Source organism: Lepidochelys kempii, chromosome 8, assembly GCF_965140265.1.
Source record: "Lepidochelys kempii isolate rLepKem1 chromosome 8, rLepKem1.hap2, whole genome shotgun sequence".
In the NCBI taxonomy this organism is placed as follows: domain Eukaryota; kingdom Metazoa; phylum Chordata; order Testudines; family Cheloniidae; genus Lepidochelys; species Lepidochelys kempii.
The window spans coordinates 74,331,194-74,352,952 of NC_133263.1; the positions used below are offsets into that span (position 1 = coordinate 74,331,194).

At 36.7% G+C, this 21,759-nt stretch overlaps 1 protein-coding gene across 4 annotated transcripts in view; it reads right to left on the bottom strand.

The window, feature by feature from the left end:
- Nucleotides 1-913: 913 nt before the first annotated feature.
- Nucleotides 914-21,759, bottom strand: part of FNBP1L (formin binding protein 1 like) — a 95,689-nt gene continuing 74,843 nt past the window's right edge. For 2 of the 4 annotated variants that reach the window (XM_073357021.1, XM_073357024.1), the window contains 9 exons: nucleotides 17,749-17,895; nucleotides 16,058-16,261; nucleotides 13,436-13,594; nucleotides 9,865-9,879; nucleotides 7,261-7,370; nucleotides 6,304-6,436; nucleotides 5,712-5,806; nucleotides 4,865-5,013; nucleotides 914-4,475 (listed from right to left, as the gene is read on the bottom strand). In XM_073357021.1, coding sequence (XP_073213122.1) covers nucleotides 4,297-4,475; nucleotides 4,865-5,013; nucleotides 5,712-5,806; nucleotides 6,304-6,436; nucleotides 7,261-7,370; nucleotides 9,865-9,879; nucleotides 13,436-13,594; nucleotides 16,058-16,261; nucleotides 17,749-17,895 — 1,191 coding nt within the window. In that variant the 3' untranslated portion in view covers nucleotides 914-4,296. The remainder of the gene's footprint in view (nucleotides 4,476-4,864; nucleotides 5,014-5,711; nucleotides 5,807-6,303; nucleotides 6,437-7,260; nucleotides 7,371-9,864; nucleotides 9,880-13,435; nucleotides 13,595-16,057; nucleotides 16,262-17,748; nucleotides 17,896-21,759) is intronic. The other 2 variants (XM_073357022.1, XM_073357023.1) reach the window with 2 other exon arrangements.

Below are 21,759 nucleotides of genomic sequence, written 5' to 3' on the forward strand. Positions count from 1 at the left end.
GCTGTGCGCTCCAGGGCCACACTTAAATATAAACAAAGCTCAATGCAGTTTTGGACCTCACACGCTATACGAGTCACAAACAGGCCCTCTCCTCCACTGAGACCAGAGACCACTACCTGGCACACTAACTGTCTCCACTTGCGAAAGAAAGCAAGTTAATGACCTTTTTGGCACTTTAAATGATAGGCCCAAAAGCCAGATCTCTAAGTAAACCATTAGAAACAAAATGATAATGAATTACTGTAGTGTGAGGGAGGCATTAATATGATTATGGTAGATTGTGGATGGCTAGCTAGAAGAATTGCACTAATGTCTCAATGCGTGTAAAAACTTAAAAATCCCTCCTGCGGAGGGGGAGAAGAAATATTCCTGTGCATTGACTTTGAAAGTAATTGAGATACCCTTGAGGCATATGCTATAAAATCCTTAGATTGAGCAATCTATTTTAGTAAAGAAACACACCTCACCCTGCACAGATTTTAATCTGGCCCATCAAATGGCAAACTCATGCTTTAATCCTTTGGGAAGGCCTGATACGGCCACATTTAAAAAAAGGTGAAACAAGCTTATGTTCAAGACAGGTTTACTATTGACACCATAACCTCATAATATATACATAGAGGGTGTTTCTTGTGATATGTAGCTTTCAAATACAAATTGTTATATAAATAAAACTGTAACCACAAGAGTCATTTTGTGGCATATAGAGTCACTGCCCTGTATATATTTCAGCAACTCGGAGCCAGCTTTGGCCACTTTTGTTCCTCATGCCACAAGTAGGCCTAATGAAGTCACTGCAACGTACCACTCTAAGGGTGACATAATGTGGCCCTCTATTAATGGATCAGTATAAAACATTTGATGTACAGGGATGGTTTTGTAACAGAAGACAAAAAGGAAGCTATCTTGACCATGAAAAGTTTTTATTCCATTAAAATATTCTCAACAGAGAACACTATTTTTAAACAAAGCATTTAACATTTAAGAAATCAACATGTGCACAAAAAGATTAAAAATTACTGGAAAATGTAAGATTAAGACAATTCATGTTCAAAATTTCAGAATGAGTTAGAACTAGCTGTGCAAGTACAAATTTTCCCCCTATATTTAATAACCCTCATACAGGTTGCACTATCCCTCATGAAAGCAATTTGCCTCCAAAGGAAGCAAATTCCACTTTTAGAAAAACAAACAGTAGCATGAAAAGAACAGTTAGTTCTTTACCAGGAAGTGTTACCAGTGACCTCTGAAGCATCTAGCCAAGTCAACCAAAGGCTTCTTAGCCAAAATATCAGCTCACATTTCCACCTCTTCTCTAACTTTAAAATAAAAAAGCACTGTTTAAAAAAAAACTACATTATGTAGTTTGTCAGTATTGAGTAATGTCACCTTATATAAATAACCCTGTATACAATATCCAAAAATCTAAACTTGAGTTTAATAGCCCCCAAATGTAATACACTAGGTCAGCTGTGTAATAGTGGTATACATAACAAAGGAATACACTTCCACACAAGAAATCACTCAGATTTAGTATTACTGGTAGTACAATTTCTAACAACACTGAATTTTTCATTTAAAAAAAAAAGAATCCAGCACTGCTGTGTCCAAGTATTGCTTCAAACCCTGTGAAAGAGACAATATTAGCTCATTCCACAAACAGCAAGTGGCTGGGCTTATGAAGCTTTAAATGATACAAGTCTCCCTCCCACTACGTCCCCTATTCTAGTGTTCCCCACTGAATCAGATAAGATTTATTTTATTAATAGAATCACAAATGGGAGAAAAGACACCATAAGCAATAGGGGCACTGCAGACAGCTATATTTACACGTATAAACATATCCAAATGTCAATTGTTTACAAGTAAAAGTGCACATAGATCATTACAAAGTATCACTCAAATTTCAACTGGTTCATACAATGAAGCATCAGCTAAAAACAGACTACCACTGGAGCCTCCTAACCCAAAATTAAAAAACAATCAAAGAGTTTTCATAATTTTTTTTTTACATGTCTTTAGTTTCAATGCATAAAATTTATGATGCACCATGTATTATGTTAAGGTAGAGCTCTAGAAAACAAACACCTACCCTGGCTACCTCAGCAGCTGCTGCACTTTGGAAAGAGTAACAGGCGGTCATACTGAGCTGAGACACAAAGCCCTTCGTGGGATACTGTAGTGGTAGGATTGGCAATCAACAGATTTAGGCACTCTCTAGTTTTAAGGCAGCATTTGAGTGGCAAGCAGTTGACTTCTGAAAACAGTCGTTTGTCTTGTAGTGGCGATTCTCTTTGTTGTTATGCCGGGTTTTCAGTGCTCACAACAGGCTACTGAAGTGCTGAAGATGAACCACAGTTCTTGGAGATCCTGTGACTGCATCAGGGGCTAGAGCTGAGATATAGTCTTTTCCCCAAATCAACATAAATACATAAAGGTTTACATCAGTTATAATGCCAAGAAAACTGGAATGTAACGATGGTTGCATTGGAATAGTTATAGCAGCACGCATGGACACTGGGATGAAAACTTTAGTGCTGGAAATATTTAAACAAAGTGGTTTTGCTACAAATGCAAAATAAAATGAGAAGCAATGGAAATAATAAAAAGTGTTATGCAGGGGTGCCTGACAATTCTAGACATGCAGGAGGAGGTTAGGGCGAGCATGGAGGTGGCACTGGCAGATGTGGACAAATGACAGGGTTCCGATTGCCAATTAAAATGGGGTAGGAAAAGAAGACAGCTGAGACAGCCAAAATGTAATACAAACTGATGAACAGTTTGTACATCTTTCAGAACTTAGGACCATGAGTCTGAACTATTTAAAATCTGGTTGCCTTTCTATTCTGCCATAATGGAGTTTTCAGAAATTTAAGAATTTGTAACATGTTCTTAATTATGTATGGAAATGCCAAGAATGTTAGTGAATAAATGTATGTCTGCATGCATTCATGCAACTTGCTTTTCCCTCTTTTTGCTGGCCCTCCCAGCCTAATGCCCTCCCCCAAAAGCAGCTGCATGTAACCTCCTTCAACATCTCGCCCATTTTCTCAGAAACCCGCTTCAGGAACCTGCAGTCCAAGAGGAAAAAGAAAAGAACAGTTATTGAAAGCATCTGGAAAACAGAGAAGCCTTCTCAATTCTAATCAACCATCCTAAATGGCTATAGAATAGCTATTCTATTTAATCCCTGAACAATTAACCATATCTGATGGCAAGCAAAAGCCCTTTCAAGCTTATTCTCAACATACATTCCAGAACAGCTATTTGTCTAGTAATAAACTAGTGCAATGTACCTTCCTATCCTTCATTATTTAAAATTAGGTAAGGAAAATGGCTGTAGATCTAATGTTTGAATTTTAACCCACAAGTGATTAAATGTAAAGCCTCTAGCTATGGTTCAAGATCCTTTACACTGGGAATGTAAAACATTTACTAGAACTCAGAAAAAGAGACTAAGAGCTTTTCAAGAGTGGAAAGGAGAATGGGAATTCAGAAAGACACATTTTATGTTTTAACCATATAGTAACATCAAAAATATTTCCAAGCCAAAGTAGTATCAAATAGACAACATTCTAGGTTCATAGCTGCTGGAAGGAGAATAAAAGGGTAGGTCATCATACTGTACTTTCTCTATCTTTAATGGACCATCCTGAGTAGATTGTGCTTTTTTACCTTTGAGAACAGGAAAATGTTTTCCCTTTTATGACATGAAAGCTGCTAGTATATTTACAAAGCAAAGACAATTATGAACACTTTCAGTAACTGAGCTCAGTCAGTTGTAGAGTGGTTTACTTATTTTTTGTTTTGGAGTTTTAAGTATGTGGTAGTTAAAGTTGCTGATGCACGAACAATAGATCCTAAAGAGGTTTTCAGAAATTGCAATTTGGAACAGAGGTTATTTTCAAGTTTATTATTATACAGACAGAATTTTGTCAAAATTACTTTCTGAAGCAAATGAATATTAAAAATGGATTTAAAAATAGTAGTATAAAAACAAGACGACCTGATCAATGGAGCGGATCCAGTGATTTGTAAAATGAAAACACTAAAGGACCTCAGACAGGTAAATGCAGAAATAAGGCAAATGTTGCAGAGCAATTTAATTTAAGACTTTTTTTTTTTTTTTTTTACTTTTAGTACTAACATCTCTGAAAAAAAAATGTCTCTAGCCAAGCTCACACAGTGAACAACAGACCACACAAATGCCTTCAGATATCCTAACACTTTCTATGAAATTGTGTGATTCAGTATTTTCCCTGTGGAATGTAGAGTAGTAAGCTGCCACCTTAGTTGTTATATATAGGTTACTGCACCTTTACTGTTTTTCTCTAGAGTTACATCTATATATGATGTTGGCACATAGCCTTCCTCTCCATTCTGTCTTCGAGCTCTTGTCCATCCATCTCCTTTGTCTTCCTCGATAACGTACAAAACCTCCCCTTCTTTCATTGCCAGAGTGCCTTCATTGTGACCTGGGAAAACAGACAAAAAAAAGTCTCACAGCTCAGACACGATTTAAAAGTAAGCTTTATATAAACAGGAAGTACTGATAATCTATGGAAGGGAACATATGGACAAACATAGGCTTGCACACAAAAATCTGGTCTCATGTTATAAAGCTGAATATATGCCAGTAGCTGTTTTTCTAATATTTGTGTTACAACAATATAAAAGTACTATTCTGCCAAAGAATTCAATTGATCTATGGACTACTTCTCATGACCTTAAAACACTGCTGCTAATATCATTTTTTTTTAAAACAAAGAGAACAGAAATGCAAGATTCTCATAAGAAATAATCCATCAGTCTTTTGTTCTGTTTTTTAAAATCAAATTAGCACAATATACAGAGTTAACCCTACCATCGAAAGGATAAATTGCTTTGCAGTGTCCTATAGCTGGTAAGGGATCATCGTCTTCAAATTCATCATCAAATTCATTATGGTGTGCATGCTGTTGTGGTGGGCCTCGGACTTCCTGGTTTGCATCATCCGTGTAGCTCCCCTCAGGGCTATAATGCAACGAGGAGAGTAAGGACTCTGTATATTTCTCAAAAACCACACACACAACTTTAAAAGTTACATTTCCATATCCCTAGTGCAACTCAGAAAAGGTTGTTCAAAGTTGTTCTAGGCTATCAGTGTGAACACATCAGGAAAACAGGTTGGCAATATTTAATTATGGATTAAGTATTAATGAATGTTATTTTCTGAAGGAGCAGAGCTGTTTTTTAAAGGCTTGAACTGAACTCTGCTATTAGAACAGCCCAAATTTAACGTTTAACAAGGAAGATACAGCAATGGGGATGATCTGACAGAGGAGCAAAATGGGGAAAAAAAATCTGAGATGTTTGGGAAGTTATAGAAGTCAACAGGGGACATTAATTGAAAGAGTGACCCTTCGGTGATGTCATATACCGTTTTCACCTTGAATTACCTAAAACCTGACTACTCTGTCTCATGTGTTCTAATGGAAAATTCATTATTTCACTGAAGTGGCAAGTATGAAAAGAAGTAAAACCTAGAACCTTATGGCCAAAAGATGCCATTTGAAGGACATACATAGTGTATCTGGGAATGTGGGAGAAGAAGAGGTGGGTATCACGCACTTAAATGCCAGATGGACATGGTGGGAATAGCTGTGAAAAATAAAAAAAATCTGCTGAGAATTCCAGTAAAGCTTCAACGTAACGATAGTTAAAATAGTTACCTCTCTCTTCCTTGTGTTACAAGGTGGTTGATGTCACTGCTGTGCCTTCTGTCTCCTCTTGCTGCTACTTTACCTTCAACTTCAGAGAGCCAGGCCTTATGGGAAAAAAGTCAGAAAATATCTGGGGTCAATATTACCAGAGAATTCTCAACCAGCAAATGTTATATATCACTAAATGTACGATTTCAAATACACTTAACAGTGTAGAATTTAGGTGCCAATAAATATATAGATATCTGCTAAATACCAAATCATCATGCAAAGTTTCCTATTTACTTGGCTTGAAGCACAAAGCTATCATCTTAGTTTAATACTCAGGAGTGGTGTTGAGAAAATGGTAAAAACTGACATCTTGAACCATTTAACATGAATAACTTAAAAATAAATCTGTAGAAAATAATTTACATTAAATTACTCAGTGCATATCATCTCAGTCTAGCTACATTAACATACGAGGGGGAAAGATGCTCCATGGAAAACTGTCTTCTTCAAACAGAGAAATTTTCTGGTTCCTATGTTTGTGACTTACAGGGAACACCAACATATTCCTATTTCAATACACTTTCCAAGGAATAATTTAATAGCTTTTAACCTCATTCTTGTGTATTTCCATTCGAAGACGATCCATGTTGCTCATAGTCTCAGCTAATTTTGGCTGCAAACTGCCTGGATCCCCCATCTGTGGATTCTTCTCATAAACATCTTTCATTTTGATGAGTGCATCCCTGTAGTGAGGTATAGGAATGCCCAGGAATTATTACAAGTGACAATTACATTACAACATGTTTTGTCTTTAACAGTCCAATAAATACTAAAACAATGTTTGTACAGCAACTAGCACAATGGGTTCCTGGTCCATCACTAGAGCTCCTAGGTTCTACAGTAACACAAATAACCACACCATCGTAGACACACAGAGGACAAATATAAAAATTCTCTCTTTCCTGCCCCAAGAGAAGCTACTGTCTCCCGCCCCAGTCCTGTCCCCTCATCCTCTACTCTCGGAGTAAAATAAGGCCCTCATTTCCTTAGCCTCTCCCCAAGGGCAAAGCCCAGTATCCTGTCTTCCATCCCACTGTGCTTATGCGCCTCCCTCCCCACCACTGCCCTCCCTCTTGAAAGACATACAGAGTTCAAATACAGAGTCTTTCCACCCATCTTCAATCTCATTATAATTCACCTCTGCTGCCTGGTTCCTGGCATATGGTCCGTTTCTTAAGAATTAATGCCCACGTTTTCTAATGTATCCACTAGTTTTAGATGCCCAGCTTGACAGACCTAAGGTCGATGTTCAGAGTTGTTGAGCATTCACAAGTCTAGATACAGTATTTATAATTTATAATATAAAACGGATACTCAGTTGCTAGAACAACAAAGTTGATAACGATGGAGCACATATACTATAAAGGTGGACAGACCAACAATTGACATACTACTTAGAGTAGTTTAACTTTTGAAAGCTCTGGCTTATAAAAAGAAACACAGAAAGAAATGGTCATAAAGATAAGGGTGTCCAAAAAATGGAGTAAGCTGTGAAGGACACACTTACTTTTGGTCGGTTTCTTTCTGTAGTTCTCTGTTGAGTTCATCGATTCTCTGCTGCAGTTTCTTACGTCTTTGTTCTGGTGGCAGATGACTGAAATCTTCTAATGCAGGACCCTGCAACAAAGTTAAATACCATTAAACACTGGAAAATTCTGTCTATAGTTATTTCTACTGACAATCCACACACAAACAGTTTTCTCTGACATGAGGTATCAGAATGAACCTTCTTAGCAACTATACTATATACACGGCTATATCAAGCATACATCTAAACTGAGTATGTATGATCATAGTGTCACAGCCCTTGTTCTTCACTCTGTCACCTCCCTACTGTTTTGTTCAGTCACATCATGTGACAAGTTAGATTATAGGCATTTCGAAAGACTCACCATCTCTCCCTCAATATATATCCTGAAGTGCCTAGTGCACTTTTAGGCATCGTCAAAAAATAATCAAACAAGAAGTCTTAATAAAATCTTTATAGGATACATATCACAAGAGTGATACATGATGGGGAATAAATTGACTTAGAATACACACTAGCAGAAAATAAATCAAAATGAATAACCATCTCAGCTAAGCTGTGAGGAAATTTAGACTTAGTTTCTTTGTTTCATATGCAAATTAATTTGCCCACGGCAGATCTGGTAAATGTGCAAGTCAGCAAAATTTGTAACCCTAAGTACTTTTCATGTACAGTAATGCCAGTTCAAAGTATTCTTCATAATATTACAACAATCACTTAATGAACAGGAGCAATATCAGTATCTAACCAAAAAACATTTTTTCATACTGTCTAAATTCTATCAACATTGGTGAACTACACCCCATCATCAGTATTTCCACAATTATCTTAATATATACTTCTGTAAAATAACGTTTAGTTGCTGTAAGTTACTTTGTAGATACAACTATGCCTACAGCCTAATACTGGTCCCACTGAAGTCAACAGAAATGCTGACAGTTTCTTCAATAGCTGGGTTAGGTCCACAATAAATAATTTATGGATCTGTAAACAATTACACAGAAAAACTGAATCATAGGTCCTCCTAGTCCAGTCCTTGCAATCAAAGCCAATTTAGTAAGTTAACAGACAGCATGCAATACTGTACCAAATAGTAATTACAACTGAAATCCAGAAATCAATAGGTTTATATGGTTTGCAATCTGCCTAGAGAGTCTGTTTTCCACTTTACTTGGGTACTGCCAAAGGAAAAGAATACAATCGTGGTATTCATCCAAAAATAAGTGGAGCATCCATTGGGACACTACTCGAAGAACAGTTTGTTGCTCAAACATTGATGGTTATTGAAATTCTGCATAAAAAACTAACTTCAAATGCTCAAATCCTTTTACCAAATAAGTTACAGAAAATATGGATTATGGGCAGTATGAGTTCCCTCACCTTAGTATATTGCAGGAATAAGACCCCATATGTCCTCTCAATTAAGTGTGCATGGGTATTTATACATATGAATTTTAAGAGGTTGTTGCCAAAAGCCCACACCTCAACGACAGACATGCATGTCAGAGAGAGAGAGAGAGAGAGAGAGAGAGAGAGAGAATATGCATTCGGGTAGCGGAGAAAAAAAAAAAGGTTCAAGCCTTAGGGTTAATACAGTAATACCGATTGATAAAAATGCTGCATTCTTCATGTGCTAGTTACTTAGAAGACTGTTTGTTTTAAACACTGAAAAAGAATCTGGCATTAAAGGCAACCTGAAAAGGGGAGAATTTAACAAGCAGTGCAGTTCTCCCAACTGTCAGGATTTTGAGTTAAATGGGCATTCATTGACCCAACACCAGCCCACACCAAGTTTTAAACAATGTGTCTAAAAATTTCTTCCCTTCTCAACTGCATGGTTTTCAGTCCCTTGTCACTTGTGATATCATCATTCCACTACTACTTCAGTCATTCAGTACAACCAGGGAAATCAAGATCTGATATTTCTAATGTAAAAAACACAGCCACCACCATGTTGCTTTCTTTACGCATCATAAAGAAACAAGAAAGGACAAACTTTCCTCCTGCCCCTCTCATCCACCCTGCCGCCTTTTTACATCAGTGGTACCTTATAGTAAAATTAGAAGAACAGGACTCTTATTGTGAATATCATTGATTCACTCCAGGAAACTAAATGCCAATAGGCGTGTGTTGGAATTTTTCATCCAAATTGAGAGCTTGGCAATACAAGTGGAAAGAGGTGTATTTTTCCTTCAACCACTACAAATTAAGTCCAAAAGACCCTTTATTATTCTTATTCATGTTTCCCGCTTTATAAAACTTGCACAATCTTTTCATATAACTATATGACAGCTTTTCTATCAATCCCTGATACATCATAAAATATATTTTCATTATGACCAACACATGAAATCTGTCCACCTTCACTCTAAGTCATAGATAAACTGCATCCAGATCACAGGTCTAATTAGCTCACACTGCACATGGATGATTAAAAAGAAAGACCATGTATACAAGGTGAAAAATCTGAAAATGTATTTCAGCACCTGATTCAAAGCAATTATGATATGGAAACAATTTCAAAAGATTACTTTCATGCTATTTTATCAGAAGTACAGCAGACAGATCAGCACACAGGCTTACCATCTTCACCGACCACTGAACAGTTCATTTGAAAACAGAAAGAAACGGGAAGTTATTCACATGCAATCATCATTTAGGAAGTGAAGGTTTATTCCTAAAAATATATCTTTAAAATATTATTTCAAAATAAAATTTTACAAACTCAAAATTAAATAATGCACTTCACTATCAGCACAAAAACAGCAAAATACAAGTTTGAAGTGCACTTATGCTGAGAGAATTACTGGCAATTAAAGCTTACATTGAAATGATAATGGGTAGTTTACCATATGGAATTACAATGCATGGCGTCATTTAATGACTTATTAATTTTAGTATTTATAATATATATTTAGAGAAAAACAAAATATACAGCAAACACTGCACAAAGCAGAAGAATTTGATGATGATGATGGGCTGGTCTACCATATACAAAAATTTGGTTAATCATGACTAGGAATACACTGCATCACTTCAAGATTGTTAATATCCCAATAGAACAAAAATAGAGAGGTTTCCCGTGGAAGCTGCAAAATACCTTCTCTGCCATTTCAAGCTTAAAAATTTAATTTTACATTTTAAACTGTTCAATTGATCATTGCGCTATACTCAAAAATATTAAAATCTACAGACAAACTGTGAGAACAAACAGGATTTTCTCCTGGGACAAAGCAATACCTTATGATAGACAAGACTGGTACGGCTCCAACAAGGTGCCATATCCCAGGGACGTGCCATACACTCAGAGTGATCCTACCAAACTTGTTAAGCTTCTCAAGCAGAGCACCATGAAGGGGTTAGAAAGGACCCTTTCATCAATGTATCAATGATCCATATTCACCACATCAGTTGTGACCAAATGGTATTACTGTCTGACTGCTGACGAGTGGCATACGTGAAAGGTTAGAGGTCTCATTTAAGCAACTTTCTAACAAGTTTCTACCTAAAAATCCACCTTTATTAATAACCCCCTGTCTAGCAAGCTCAGTAAATTCTAATAATGTAATGGGGACATAGACTGAACTACTCTGCTTTCTAGAGGTAATCTCCCCAGACACGCAGTGAGAAGAACTGGCAGAGAAGCATGAGTGAGGTTTGCACTTCCATTTCTTATGATAGGCCTGTTTTAAGGCTGGGATTTCCATTCAAACTGATATCAAGCTGGCACCTTTCACAGCATTAAACTCTTTGACAATTACAAATTTGAAGTAGAATAAATAATAATGCATTTTAACAAATAAGTGACAAAAACTACCCATTATCTGATGTGTCTGGTTTGCAGAATCACTTTCCCTTGATTTATAGCATGGAATGATATTTGGGTTTCTCCTTCACATTAAATAAACAACATAGCTGCATTTATGCTCATTTCAGATGGACACGGTAACAGTGAACAAAGAAAACCCCTACAGTTTTAATTTGTTTTCTGTTACACACAGTTGCTGATGGGGAGTCTTGATGATGCACAAAGCACAGAGTAATGAGAGCCGTTTCCTGTTTATGGCCTTGTTCAAATATCCGTTGAGTGAAATCCTGGACAGGGCAGGTAAACAAAATATCCAACACACTCAGCTTCTGTGCATACTATTTGCCAATTTACTGGTGAATTTAAATTAAAAAACAAAGCAAATTAAAATGCCACTTGATAGCAGAGAATGTCAATACCATTGAGAAAATGTTTTACAGCAATAAAAGAGTGGAAATAACAGGGGTGTGTGTGTGTGTGTTTGTGTGTGTGTGTGTGTTAAATAGTGACAATGTACAATATCTGAAATACTGTATATGTTTTCCATCAAAATATATAAAAATATTAAATTGCCATATGACAGGAAATTTTTTTACAACTATGGTAAATTGTTCAGCTTGCAAAAGGACGCATCAGTTCCCTCGATATTTGTTAAAGTAGTATTTTAAAGTGCTTGCACAATATTGCAAAATTTTTAAAAATGAAACTAAAAATTATATTTGCTGTCCTGAAGGTTTACAAGAGAGAATAATGTTTGGTACTTTGGGACTTACACTGAGCTGAGCTCAGATCTGTCAAAGCTTGAATGATCCTTGTAAATTTTAATTAATGCCATATTTGATCAGATTCGCTAACCTTTCTGTTTTGGATTGTGATCAGTGCATTTTAAAATAAAAAACTTCATTTAAAATGCACTTCATTTTCTGTTCATACAGTAAAACTGCCACTAGATGATTTTTACATGTAATAAAATAGCCTACTTGGTTAAAACCCATCAGACCTTGCTTCCTGAATCAGAAGCAGGCATGTTCAGTAATCAGGAGAAAGCGGAAAAGGTTAGTGTTATTTCAACAGCCTCCCATATCTCATTAATGAACAGCATTGAAGGAGTTTCCTTATACTCTCCTGGCCAAAGCAAGTTTTGATCAATTGACACAGGAGAGAAAGGGGAAATCTGTCCTTCATCAAGATCTTAGATGTCCACAAGGGTCTTCTGCAACTTAGGCTCCTGTATATAAGGGGTGGTATACAGAGTAACTGGAGGGTCTTGGAGTAACTGGGCACTAGGTAAGGTAAATTAAAGAATGTAAATTTAAAATAATCTGAAATGTAATCAACTGACAGCCAGGGCTCCTCTAATCATTAACTGGATTGCCATATGACGTTGGACTTTGATCTCCACTCTAGAGCAACAGAATCCGCCATGATTGTATACAGAATGAAACAGAGGGTTTATTTCGTTTTTAATATCAGAAAAATAATGAAATAAATCCAACCAAATATATCTAAATTTCTGATTATGGGGATCAACAAATGCTATAAATTTTACATAAACAAGAAAGACTATGTTTCACTGACATAATGGAATAATGCCAGTTCATTTTTCACTAGTACAATATATGTTTCTAGGAAACCATTTCAACTTTTCAATTTTATTGTCAACGGAACAAATTCCATTTGCTGAATATGCTATTATAAATTAGTAAATGCACTCCCCTAATAAATCTCAGAAAGTGACATTTAGTAGTAATTTATAATTGATGGAAGGTTTTTACAAAAAAAATCCTTTAGGAAACAAAAGCAATTTAACTATCAATGTACATTACAGTAAAAAAATTATAATCCATTATAAGAAATGAATGATGGTTTAACATGTTAAAAGCTGCACGCTATCGCATTTCAACTACAACGGGAGATGGGTTTTTCCATTTTAATTCAGTTTCTCAGAAGTCAGCTTCTACTATTTTAGTAAGACATCAGAAAATAAGACATGTCAATTTGTTCAGTGATGACTATATACCCAATAATAAATTACTGCAAAAATGCATTACATGATGGAGGTAAGACATTTGTGAATGTGCACAACAACAACAAAAGATTTCAAACACATACTCAGCACCCTCTTTATAACACTTTCCTTTTGGAGTCAAACATTTTTAATGTCATAAAAAGTTTTTAAAATGAAGGTAACTATTGTGTAATAGAGAGTAAACTACCTTAAAAGTGACCTTTTATCCGTGTTACACCAGAGTGAGCCTTATAATGAGGGTGGAGGGTATCAGAAAAGCCACACCACAAACACACTTCATAGCCCATCATGCATTTTCAACTGTTTATCAAACTTACCCCTCTTTTGAGGCTTCTGAAAGAAGGAATTCTGGCCTTCCCTGTTTTTATGTCACTCATGCAATAATGCACTGGTTCAATGGAGAATATGGGATACTGGGACCCATTAGGAGTAGTGGATGTGTATAAACTAGTAGGGGTAAGGGGTGGGGACTGTGGCTAATATGGAAATAAAGAAAGGAAATAAATAAGCCAAATGTTCAAAGTAATTTTAAAATGAAAATTCTGTCTTTCAGTAACAAAATTTCCATCCAATACAAAAACGGTTCGTAGCATGTTTTACTAGAAGACTTACCACCATCAACTTTAGAACAGTTTGCAGAGCAAATATAGTCATTTTTCTAAACTGTTTTATTCAGAATTAGTCATGTGAGTTAAAGTTGGTGCAGATAACAGATACAGGTTTAAGAAAACTTTCCACGCAATTTCCAAGATCCTAGCAATATCCAAGTACCTGAGATAGTCTCCTTCCTTAATACTTCCCAATAGCATCTTCAGTATTCCCTAACCCAGGGGTCTCAAACTGGGGGTCGGGACCCCTCAGGGGATCATGAAGTTATTACATGGGGCGTCGCGAGCTGTCAGCCTCCACCCCAAACTCCGCTTTGCATCCAGCATTTATAATGGTGTTAAATATATTAAAAAGTGTTTTTAATTTATAAAGGGGAGTTGCACTCAGAGGCTTGCTATGTGAAAGGGGTCACCAGTACAAAAGTCTGAGAACCTCTGCCCTACCCCTGCTATTATCCTTCTAGACTCCTGCTCTTCCCCACCCTGCACTGCTCCTCCTTCTCTGTAAGGTTTTTTCCATTATATGTGGTAGGCTAAACCCAGAATTACCATCATGATATCCCTAAATAGGTCAGTCACAGAAAGATGAATTTGTAATCCCAGTTGTGGGGAATTACTGAAGTAGGTAAGGTAGATTCACTGCCTTTGGACTTTGACATTAGGTGTATGGCTTTCCTCACCATTACATCCTCTTTAATGTCCTCATCCTTCCTCCACTTTTGTTTTAAAGCACCTGCCTCTAATCTTATCTCCTCCTCCTCCCTAGCTCCTTTTCTAATCTGCTTTTCCCTCACCTGCTATACACCTCTCCTCCATCTTCTATAGTTCTTTCCCCTTTCAAAAAACTACCATCTCAGTGGAACTTACCATCTACGAAGAGGTCAAGTATCTTGAAATGCAAATTAAAACCCACCAGATTCACAGATACATCAAGTCACAAAGGCTACCTGAACATCCAGCTAGTTTGTCAACCAGAATTTCTTTAAATCAATCAAAAAAATCCAGTTTCTGTTATAAATTGTTTAAATAATGCTCTGATTTTTTAAAAAATACTTTAAAAAAAAGTATGTTTTCTTGTCACTGGTTTTTTCCTTCAGAAAATGAGAAACACTGACATAAGCTTCCATTCTGCAATGCACGTAACCATTATATATGAGTAACTTTATACATGATTTGGTCCACTCTGTTCAGCAGCACTACTCAATGTGTAAGTATTTGCAGAATTGTAGCATGATTCTATAAAGTAAACAGTGACTATATACAAAGTGCTATCAAATGTACAAAGTAAAACTGGAGAAGAGAGAGATATTTTTTTCCTGATACCTTCTTTCAACTACAGTCATCTTAGGTGTTAATTGTAACTAAAGTAAGAACAAAAGGCCAGGTCCTCAGCAGGTGTAAATCTGCTTCATTACTTCCATGGAAATAGCCAATTTACACCAGATGAGGCCATGGCTAAAATTTTCAGGCAGAAGTATGATTTTCAAATTGATGGTGTCCTTTAATTTAAATTCAGTCCTAATCTCTACATTTCTAATTGCTATCACACAGAAGCAATTAGAAATGAACTATGAGGAGGATACAGGAATTAGATATTCTATCTCTCCCCTTAGAGAAGACTTGTGTATCTGGAATATTATCTGCAAAAACATAAATCCCAGCTGAAAAGAAGTCTGGAGAGTAGTTCTTTCATCATAATAAAGCTTTTCTATTTCACTAAGTTGCTAGTGACTAGCAGCACTGAAAGTCCTCATTAAAATTTGTGGGAATAATTAAATGATTTGTTATGCTCTAATATGGAACAAGTAAAAAAGATCTAAAATAGGTTTAATTTAATCTTTGTATGTTCGATTACTTATTTAAATAGCCAACACCAGTATAAGTGGCCCTTTTTGTTGGTCCATGAAGGCATCTTTCACAGAAAGTGTCAATTAAACCTACATGCACAGAAGTAAGAGAGGAATAACATCTCTGTTCTAACATTTTTATCAAAAGTAGTTTTATAGCTATTAATTATTTTATCTGTTTAGTCTTAAGATTTCCCTTTGGCACCTGCCCATATGAAACTCCAAAAAATTAGAAGTTTTACTATATGACCAAATATTTAGTGTTTTCAAACAGAACGCATTTTTATGAAAATATTATCACAAACTTGCAAAACCAGCAATAAATAGTAGAATCCATTTGGTACCTCTACCTGCAAAGTAAAGGGGAAAGCATGTAATTTAATTTTCTTTTGTGAGTCACCTTTAAAAGAAGTAATTCCTCGTACCACAAACTACAAATCCTGAGCACACTGTTATTTGGGAATAGTAACTTCACAATTCTTACCTTTGGCTTCTTTCCAAAAAGCCACAGCTTGCCCTTAGCCTTGCCCACAGTGGTTTTTGAATCTATCTTCATTCCTTCCTGCTTTGGTGTACTGATGGTTCCATCAGAGACAGTCCTGTAAATATGCTGACTGTAATCTTCAAATGGGAAGTCTCCAGGAGGTTCAAACCCAGACTTGAAGGAGTCTATCACTATTTGAGAATCCTGTACATAAGCAACATCAGTGAGCTTAAAAAAAAAATCTCCACATATGACTCTTACTCCACTGGCTACGCCATAAACATACTCACCCAAGACAACAGAAGCAATATGGACTGCATAAAATATAATTCCAGACATGAATATTCTTTCTAACTGAATAATTACGCTTACAGATACCATCTTCCTGTTAGCACTTGTACTATCATGTAATCCAGAGGTTTTCAACCGTGGTTCGCAGACCCCCCGGGAGTGCACAGACTATGTCAAAGATTTCCAAAGGGATCCATACCTCCATTCAAAATTTTGTAGGGGTCCGCAAATGAAAAAAGATTGAAAACCACTGATCTAATCTATTCAAAGGTATAGTCTAGAGGCTAAGCCCGTGGGACAGGGAACCAGGAAATCCAAAGTTTATAGGATCAGTTCTGACACTGACTCTCTCTATAGCCTTGGGTATGTCAATAAATCCCTGACTCAAATCTTCCAGCTATAAAATAATACTTAGCTACTGTAACACACAGAATTTTTAAATATTAATATTATAGATTAAACCAAATATTGCATCTGCCTTCATTCCACAGTAATAATTAATTTTTATACCTCCTCTTTCAGACAAATTAGTGAGCTTTCATATACACTATTTTCTGTAAATTGTTTTAATTACACATGAAAAAAACTTTCCCAATATAATTCCTTATATAAAATATTTTATATATTACAAACATAAGGTCCAGTGTGGCTACCAGTGAAGCCAATGACAAAACTCTCATTTCAGTGAGTAGGATCAATCCCATAATACAGTATTTTACATTTATATTGTGTGATCATGTAATTTAAAGACCAGGTCATAATGCTATGTACCAGGGGGTCAAATTAAGGTTGCACAAGCAGACAATTCTGGAATTTCCTAATTTGTGAGTACTGGACTTTACAACCATACCAGTCGTTACACTTAGTTCTTTGTGTGATCAAACTGCTGTCTGTCTATTTCAGACAGCTCTTCAGCAGCTCATGTAAAATAAATTGCTGTCAACCCACTTCCCAGTCAAGAAGCCTCCAGATCACAAACTCACATTGGTTTAATCCAGGCCTCGCTACCCAACCATAGTTTTCAAAATAGACTATTAAGATGGAGTGATCATTTGTGCAAAGCCAACCTGAGTACTAAGTACCAGTGGGGTTGCATTAACAGTGATGAGCCAAAAGGATGAAAAAGTACGAAAAAGTTTTGATGTAGACAACTGACATCAAAACAGGAAATGAGCATTTTGACCAAATCCTGAAGTCATAACTCATTTCTTACTCAGGTAAAATGCCCAAAGACAACGTTAACTTCAGGATTTGGATCTTTTAGATTAAAAGATAAGTGGACAATATAAATCTGAAATATTTAGTGTATTTTCCCCTCTTTCAATAATATGCCACATGGCTCCCATATTAGTTAATTTACTCATGCATATTAAAAAACAAAATGAGCTGAATTCACTTACTCTGCGTTCATCAACCGATTTTGCTGCAAGAATCATTCCTTCTAAACATTTAGAGATTATGGGAATAACTTTGCGCTCAGAATCAGCAAAACCTTTATAACATTCACTCAGTTTGATGGTCCTTCGTTCATCCATTTCTTGAAGATGCTACAAAGAAGAAAAAGATAATATGATGATTTTGTTTACTGATATTCCTGTTAAGTATGCAGATTCAGGAGCCATTTTATAACAAAGTATGGAATTTCTTTATCCAGTATTAGTACAAAACTGAATACAATTAGATAAAAATTAATATTCTTTAAATACTTTTGTCATTGACACTTTTTTAGCAAAAGAAGTACAGAATACAGTGTAATCAGGAAGACTGGATACTCTTTATTAAAAACAATATTTGGAAACACAAGGCTTCCTATTATCATAGTCTCCTCTCTGTCCTCTACCCCCGTAATCACATAGACACTTCCTTTAATTAAGAAACATTTCAGATAAAATTTGGAAAATACTGTAGGACAATTGGCTGAATTTCCCATCTTCTAACCTCCCCCACCTATGTAATTCTTTCTAGTCTTAGCTAACAAAAATTTGAGGCTTCTTAAAAAAAATCTTGTTTTTGTTTTGAACTTTCCTTCCATTTGACACACGTTGCCAACAGAAATGATTAAAAACACTGGGACAGAAGAACAGAAATGATTAAAAACATTGGGAAAAGATATGAATATCATGGGACACAATTCTAAAATCCCATTTAAGAAACAAACCCTATCCTGCAAGAGATGTGTTCTGGAAAATAAGAAAAAATATCAATGTTATATAAGCTTTGTAATGAAAGCCAATTAGAACTATTTCTTATCCAAGTATCTCAGTGGATGTTGGCCAGTCCCACATTTAAAACAGAAAAAGGTAACATTAAGTTCAAAATCGCAGAGACCCTTGAGCAAATTAAAAAAACAACAACAATAATCCATTATTTATATAATGATGCATATCCAGAGCTCACCTCACTCTTACTATAAAAAGACACTATAAAAATCTATTGAAAACTCAGCCTATTAGTTACAATAATTGGCATCTGAGGTAGGCTTAAGTCTTTGCTAAATCTACCCTAACAGAAGCAGATATCTCAAGCAGCATCTCACGTGATCTCCCTAAGATAAAACTATACCAGCTGAGTCATGTAATTACTCGCTTGTAAATATTACTCAACACTTGCAAATAAACAATAAAAAGAAATACCAAGAAAGAGCCTTAGAAAGTAGTGGTTTTCAATCTATGCTCCGTGGACCTCTGGGGGTCTGCAGACTATATCTAAGGGGTCTGCGAAACAATTTTGGTACCATAGCACAGAGGTTTTCAACCGGTGGTCTGTTGACCCCTGGGGATCCGCAGACTATGTTTAAGATTTCCAAAGACATCTGCACCTTCCATCTGAAAATTTTTAGGGGTCCGCATATGGAAAAAGGTTGAAAGACTCTGTTATAAAGTAAAACTAGGTCTTTGGGATCATATTTGCTAAGGACTTCAGGAAACAAGAGTAATTTCTCATAACAAAAAATTTATTTTAACCCTGGAGAAATGTAATAAACCAAGTCTCTGATCAAAAATGTTCCTCTTGGGTCTTTGCTTAATACACGGATTTCTGCAGTCTCAGGTATGCACTATAATTCCTTCCTTAGTCTTCCACTGACAGATTCACTGGAGGTAGCATTCTTCACCTGGTAAAAAAATAAGGAAGAAAAATTTCCTCCTGAGATTCCTAGTTTCAAATAAATAATTCTTTTGCGATCCTCTCCCATGCTCCTGGAAAATCTCATGTGTTCTCAGGTTATTAAACTTGTAAATGAATTCAAGGTTTTCATTCTTCCTCTGTTTCCTCTCACTTTGATTCTCAGTAATAGCCTGTGACGGATGGAAATGAGCTTGCTGGACGGTGGGCGGCATCCTAAAACTGAATTCTTGATATCTTTATGCACAAGAAATCCTAAGCCATTGACATGTTTGTCCTCTCCACTGTAATAGAGTACATGGCCTTCTTCCGTTAGTACCTCTCCAAAGTTCTTCCATCTGACCTCAGAGATTCCTAGCAGGTGCCAGGTGTATTGTACCACTCCGTACATGTCCTTTCAACCTCCCTATTTGTCTCAATGTCCTTACATTCCATGTGGCTATGGTGATGTTACCTCTTCCACGGATCCTCTTTGTTGGGGTTACACCAGTAGTATACTTGTCGCGTCTGCCCTGGTGGGATGGCACCCAGTCATTATTAATCCGGGCTGCAATCAATCCGGTATGGACATCGTTGACTTGCTCATCATATGGTGTGTCTTGGACAAATTTCTAACCTGGCGGAGCCCATCCTCTCCAGGCAGCCCCATTTTAATCACCTCTTACAAGATGTAGGAGGAGCAGTGGGCCTATTCGGTCCCCGGACCCACATCCGTCTAAAGGCAATACCGTTTAATATCACAGTTGGACAAGTCTATGCCCCTACAACAGACTAGGACGATGATCAAATTGAAGATCTTTACAACCAGCTCCAAGACATTATCGATAAGGTACACAAGAAAGATATCCTGATTGTACAAGGAGATTGGAATACTAAAGTGGGTACTGACGCACAGGCAGATTGGCAAGATTATTGTGGCCCTTTCTGTATTGCGGTAACCAATGAGATAGGATTGAGACTTTTGGAGTTTGCCAGCTGTAACAATCTGGTTCTTGCAAACATATTAGGAGCACATAAAACATCCAGACGATCAACATGGCACACATGGATTTTGTTCTGGGATTAACAGAGCTAAAACAAGGAGTTTCCCTGATGCTGATACTGGAAGTGATCATGACCTTGTGATGCTAAATTTTTAGCTGCGGCTAAGGAAAATTGTCAGGCCAAAGTTCACCACACTCAGAGACCAAAATGTTGCAGAGTCATTCCAAGCAATGACTGGCAGAAAATTTGCCCCGCTGCTTGATCTAGAGCAAGACATAGAAACAATGACCAACAATTTCAACGCTGTAATGAATGCGGCAGCAATGGACATCCTTGGGAAACACTGTAAGAAGACAAAACCATGAGTCACAAATGAAATACTACAAATGTGTGATATTAGAAGAGAACATAAGAGAGACAAGAACACACTGAAGGAGCTGATAAATACAGAGCGATTGGCAGAAAGATCAAGAAAGGAATGAAGGTGGCCAGGGAGATATGGATTGAAAAACAATGCTCTAAAACTGAAGAGCGTATCAATTATAAAAATAGCAAACTTCCAGGTTGTAAAAAATCTGACGAAGGAAAGATGGACCAAAGCTAATGCAATTCAAGACAAAGAAGGGAACAGTCTTACAGAAGAAAGGGACATCATCAATAGGTGGACCCCAAACTACTGCTCTGATCTATACAACCATCAGACAAATGGAGATCCTAGTGTCTTAGACAGCCCAGATTGAACAGAGGAGGATGACTTTCCAATACTATGTGAAGAAGTGGAGACAGCTGTGAAATCACTCAAGAATGGAAAGGCTACAGGTATTCACAACATCCCAGCTGAACTGATGAAATTCAGAGGAGAAATAGTAATAGGTGAACTCACCAAAATCTGCAACAAGATCTGGCAGACCGGTGACTGGCCCTCCACATGGACACAGTCACTAATTGTCACTCTGCCAAAGAAAGACAACCTGCAATTGTGTCAAAATTATCGGACCATTAGCTTATTTAGCCATCCCAACAAAGTGATGTTGAAAGTCATATTGAACAGATTGAAGACACAAGCAGACAATATCATTGCTGAAGAACAGGCCGGCTTTCATGCTGGAAGAAGTACTACAGAACAGATTTTCAACCTTCGTGTTCTATGTGAGAAATACTTACACCACCAGCAGGACATCTACCACGTCTTTGTTGACTTCAAGAAGATATTTGACAGAGTATGGCACCAAGCTCTCTGGGAAACCATGAATAAGTACAATGTTGGTCATAAGCTTATTCTTACCATTAAACAACTGTATGCC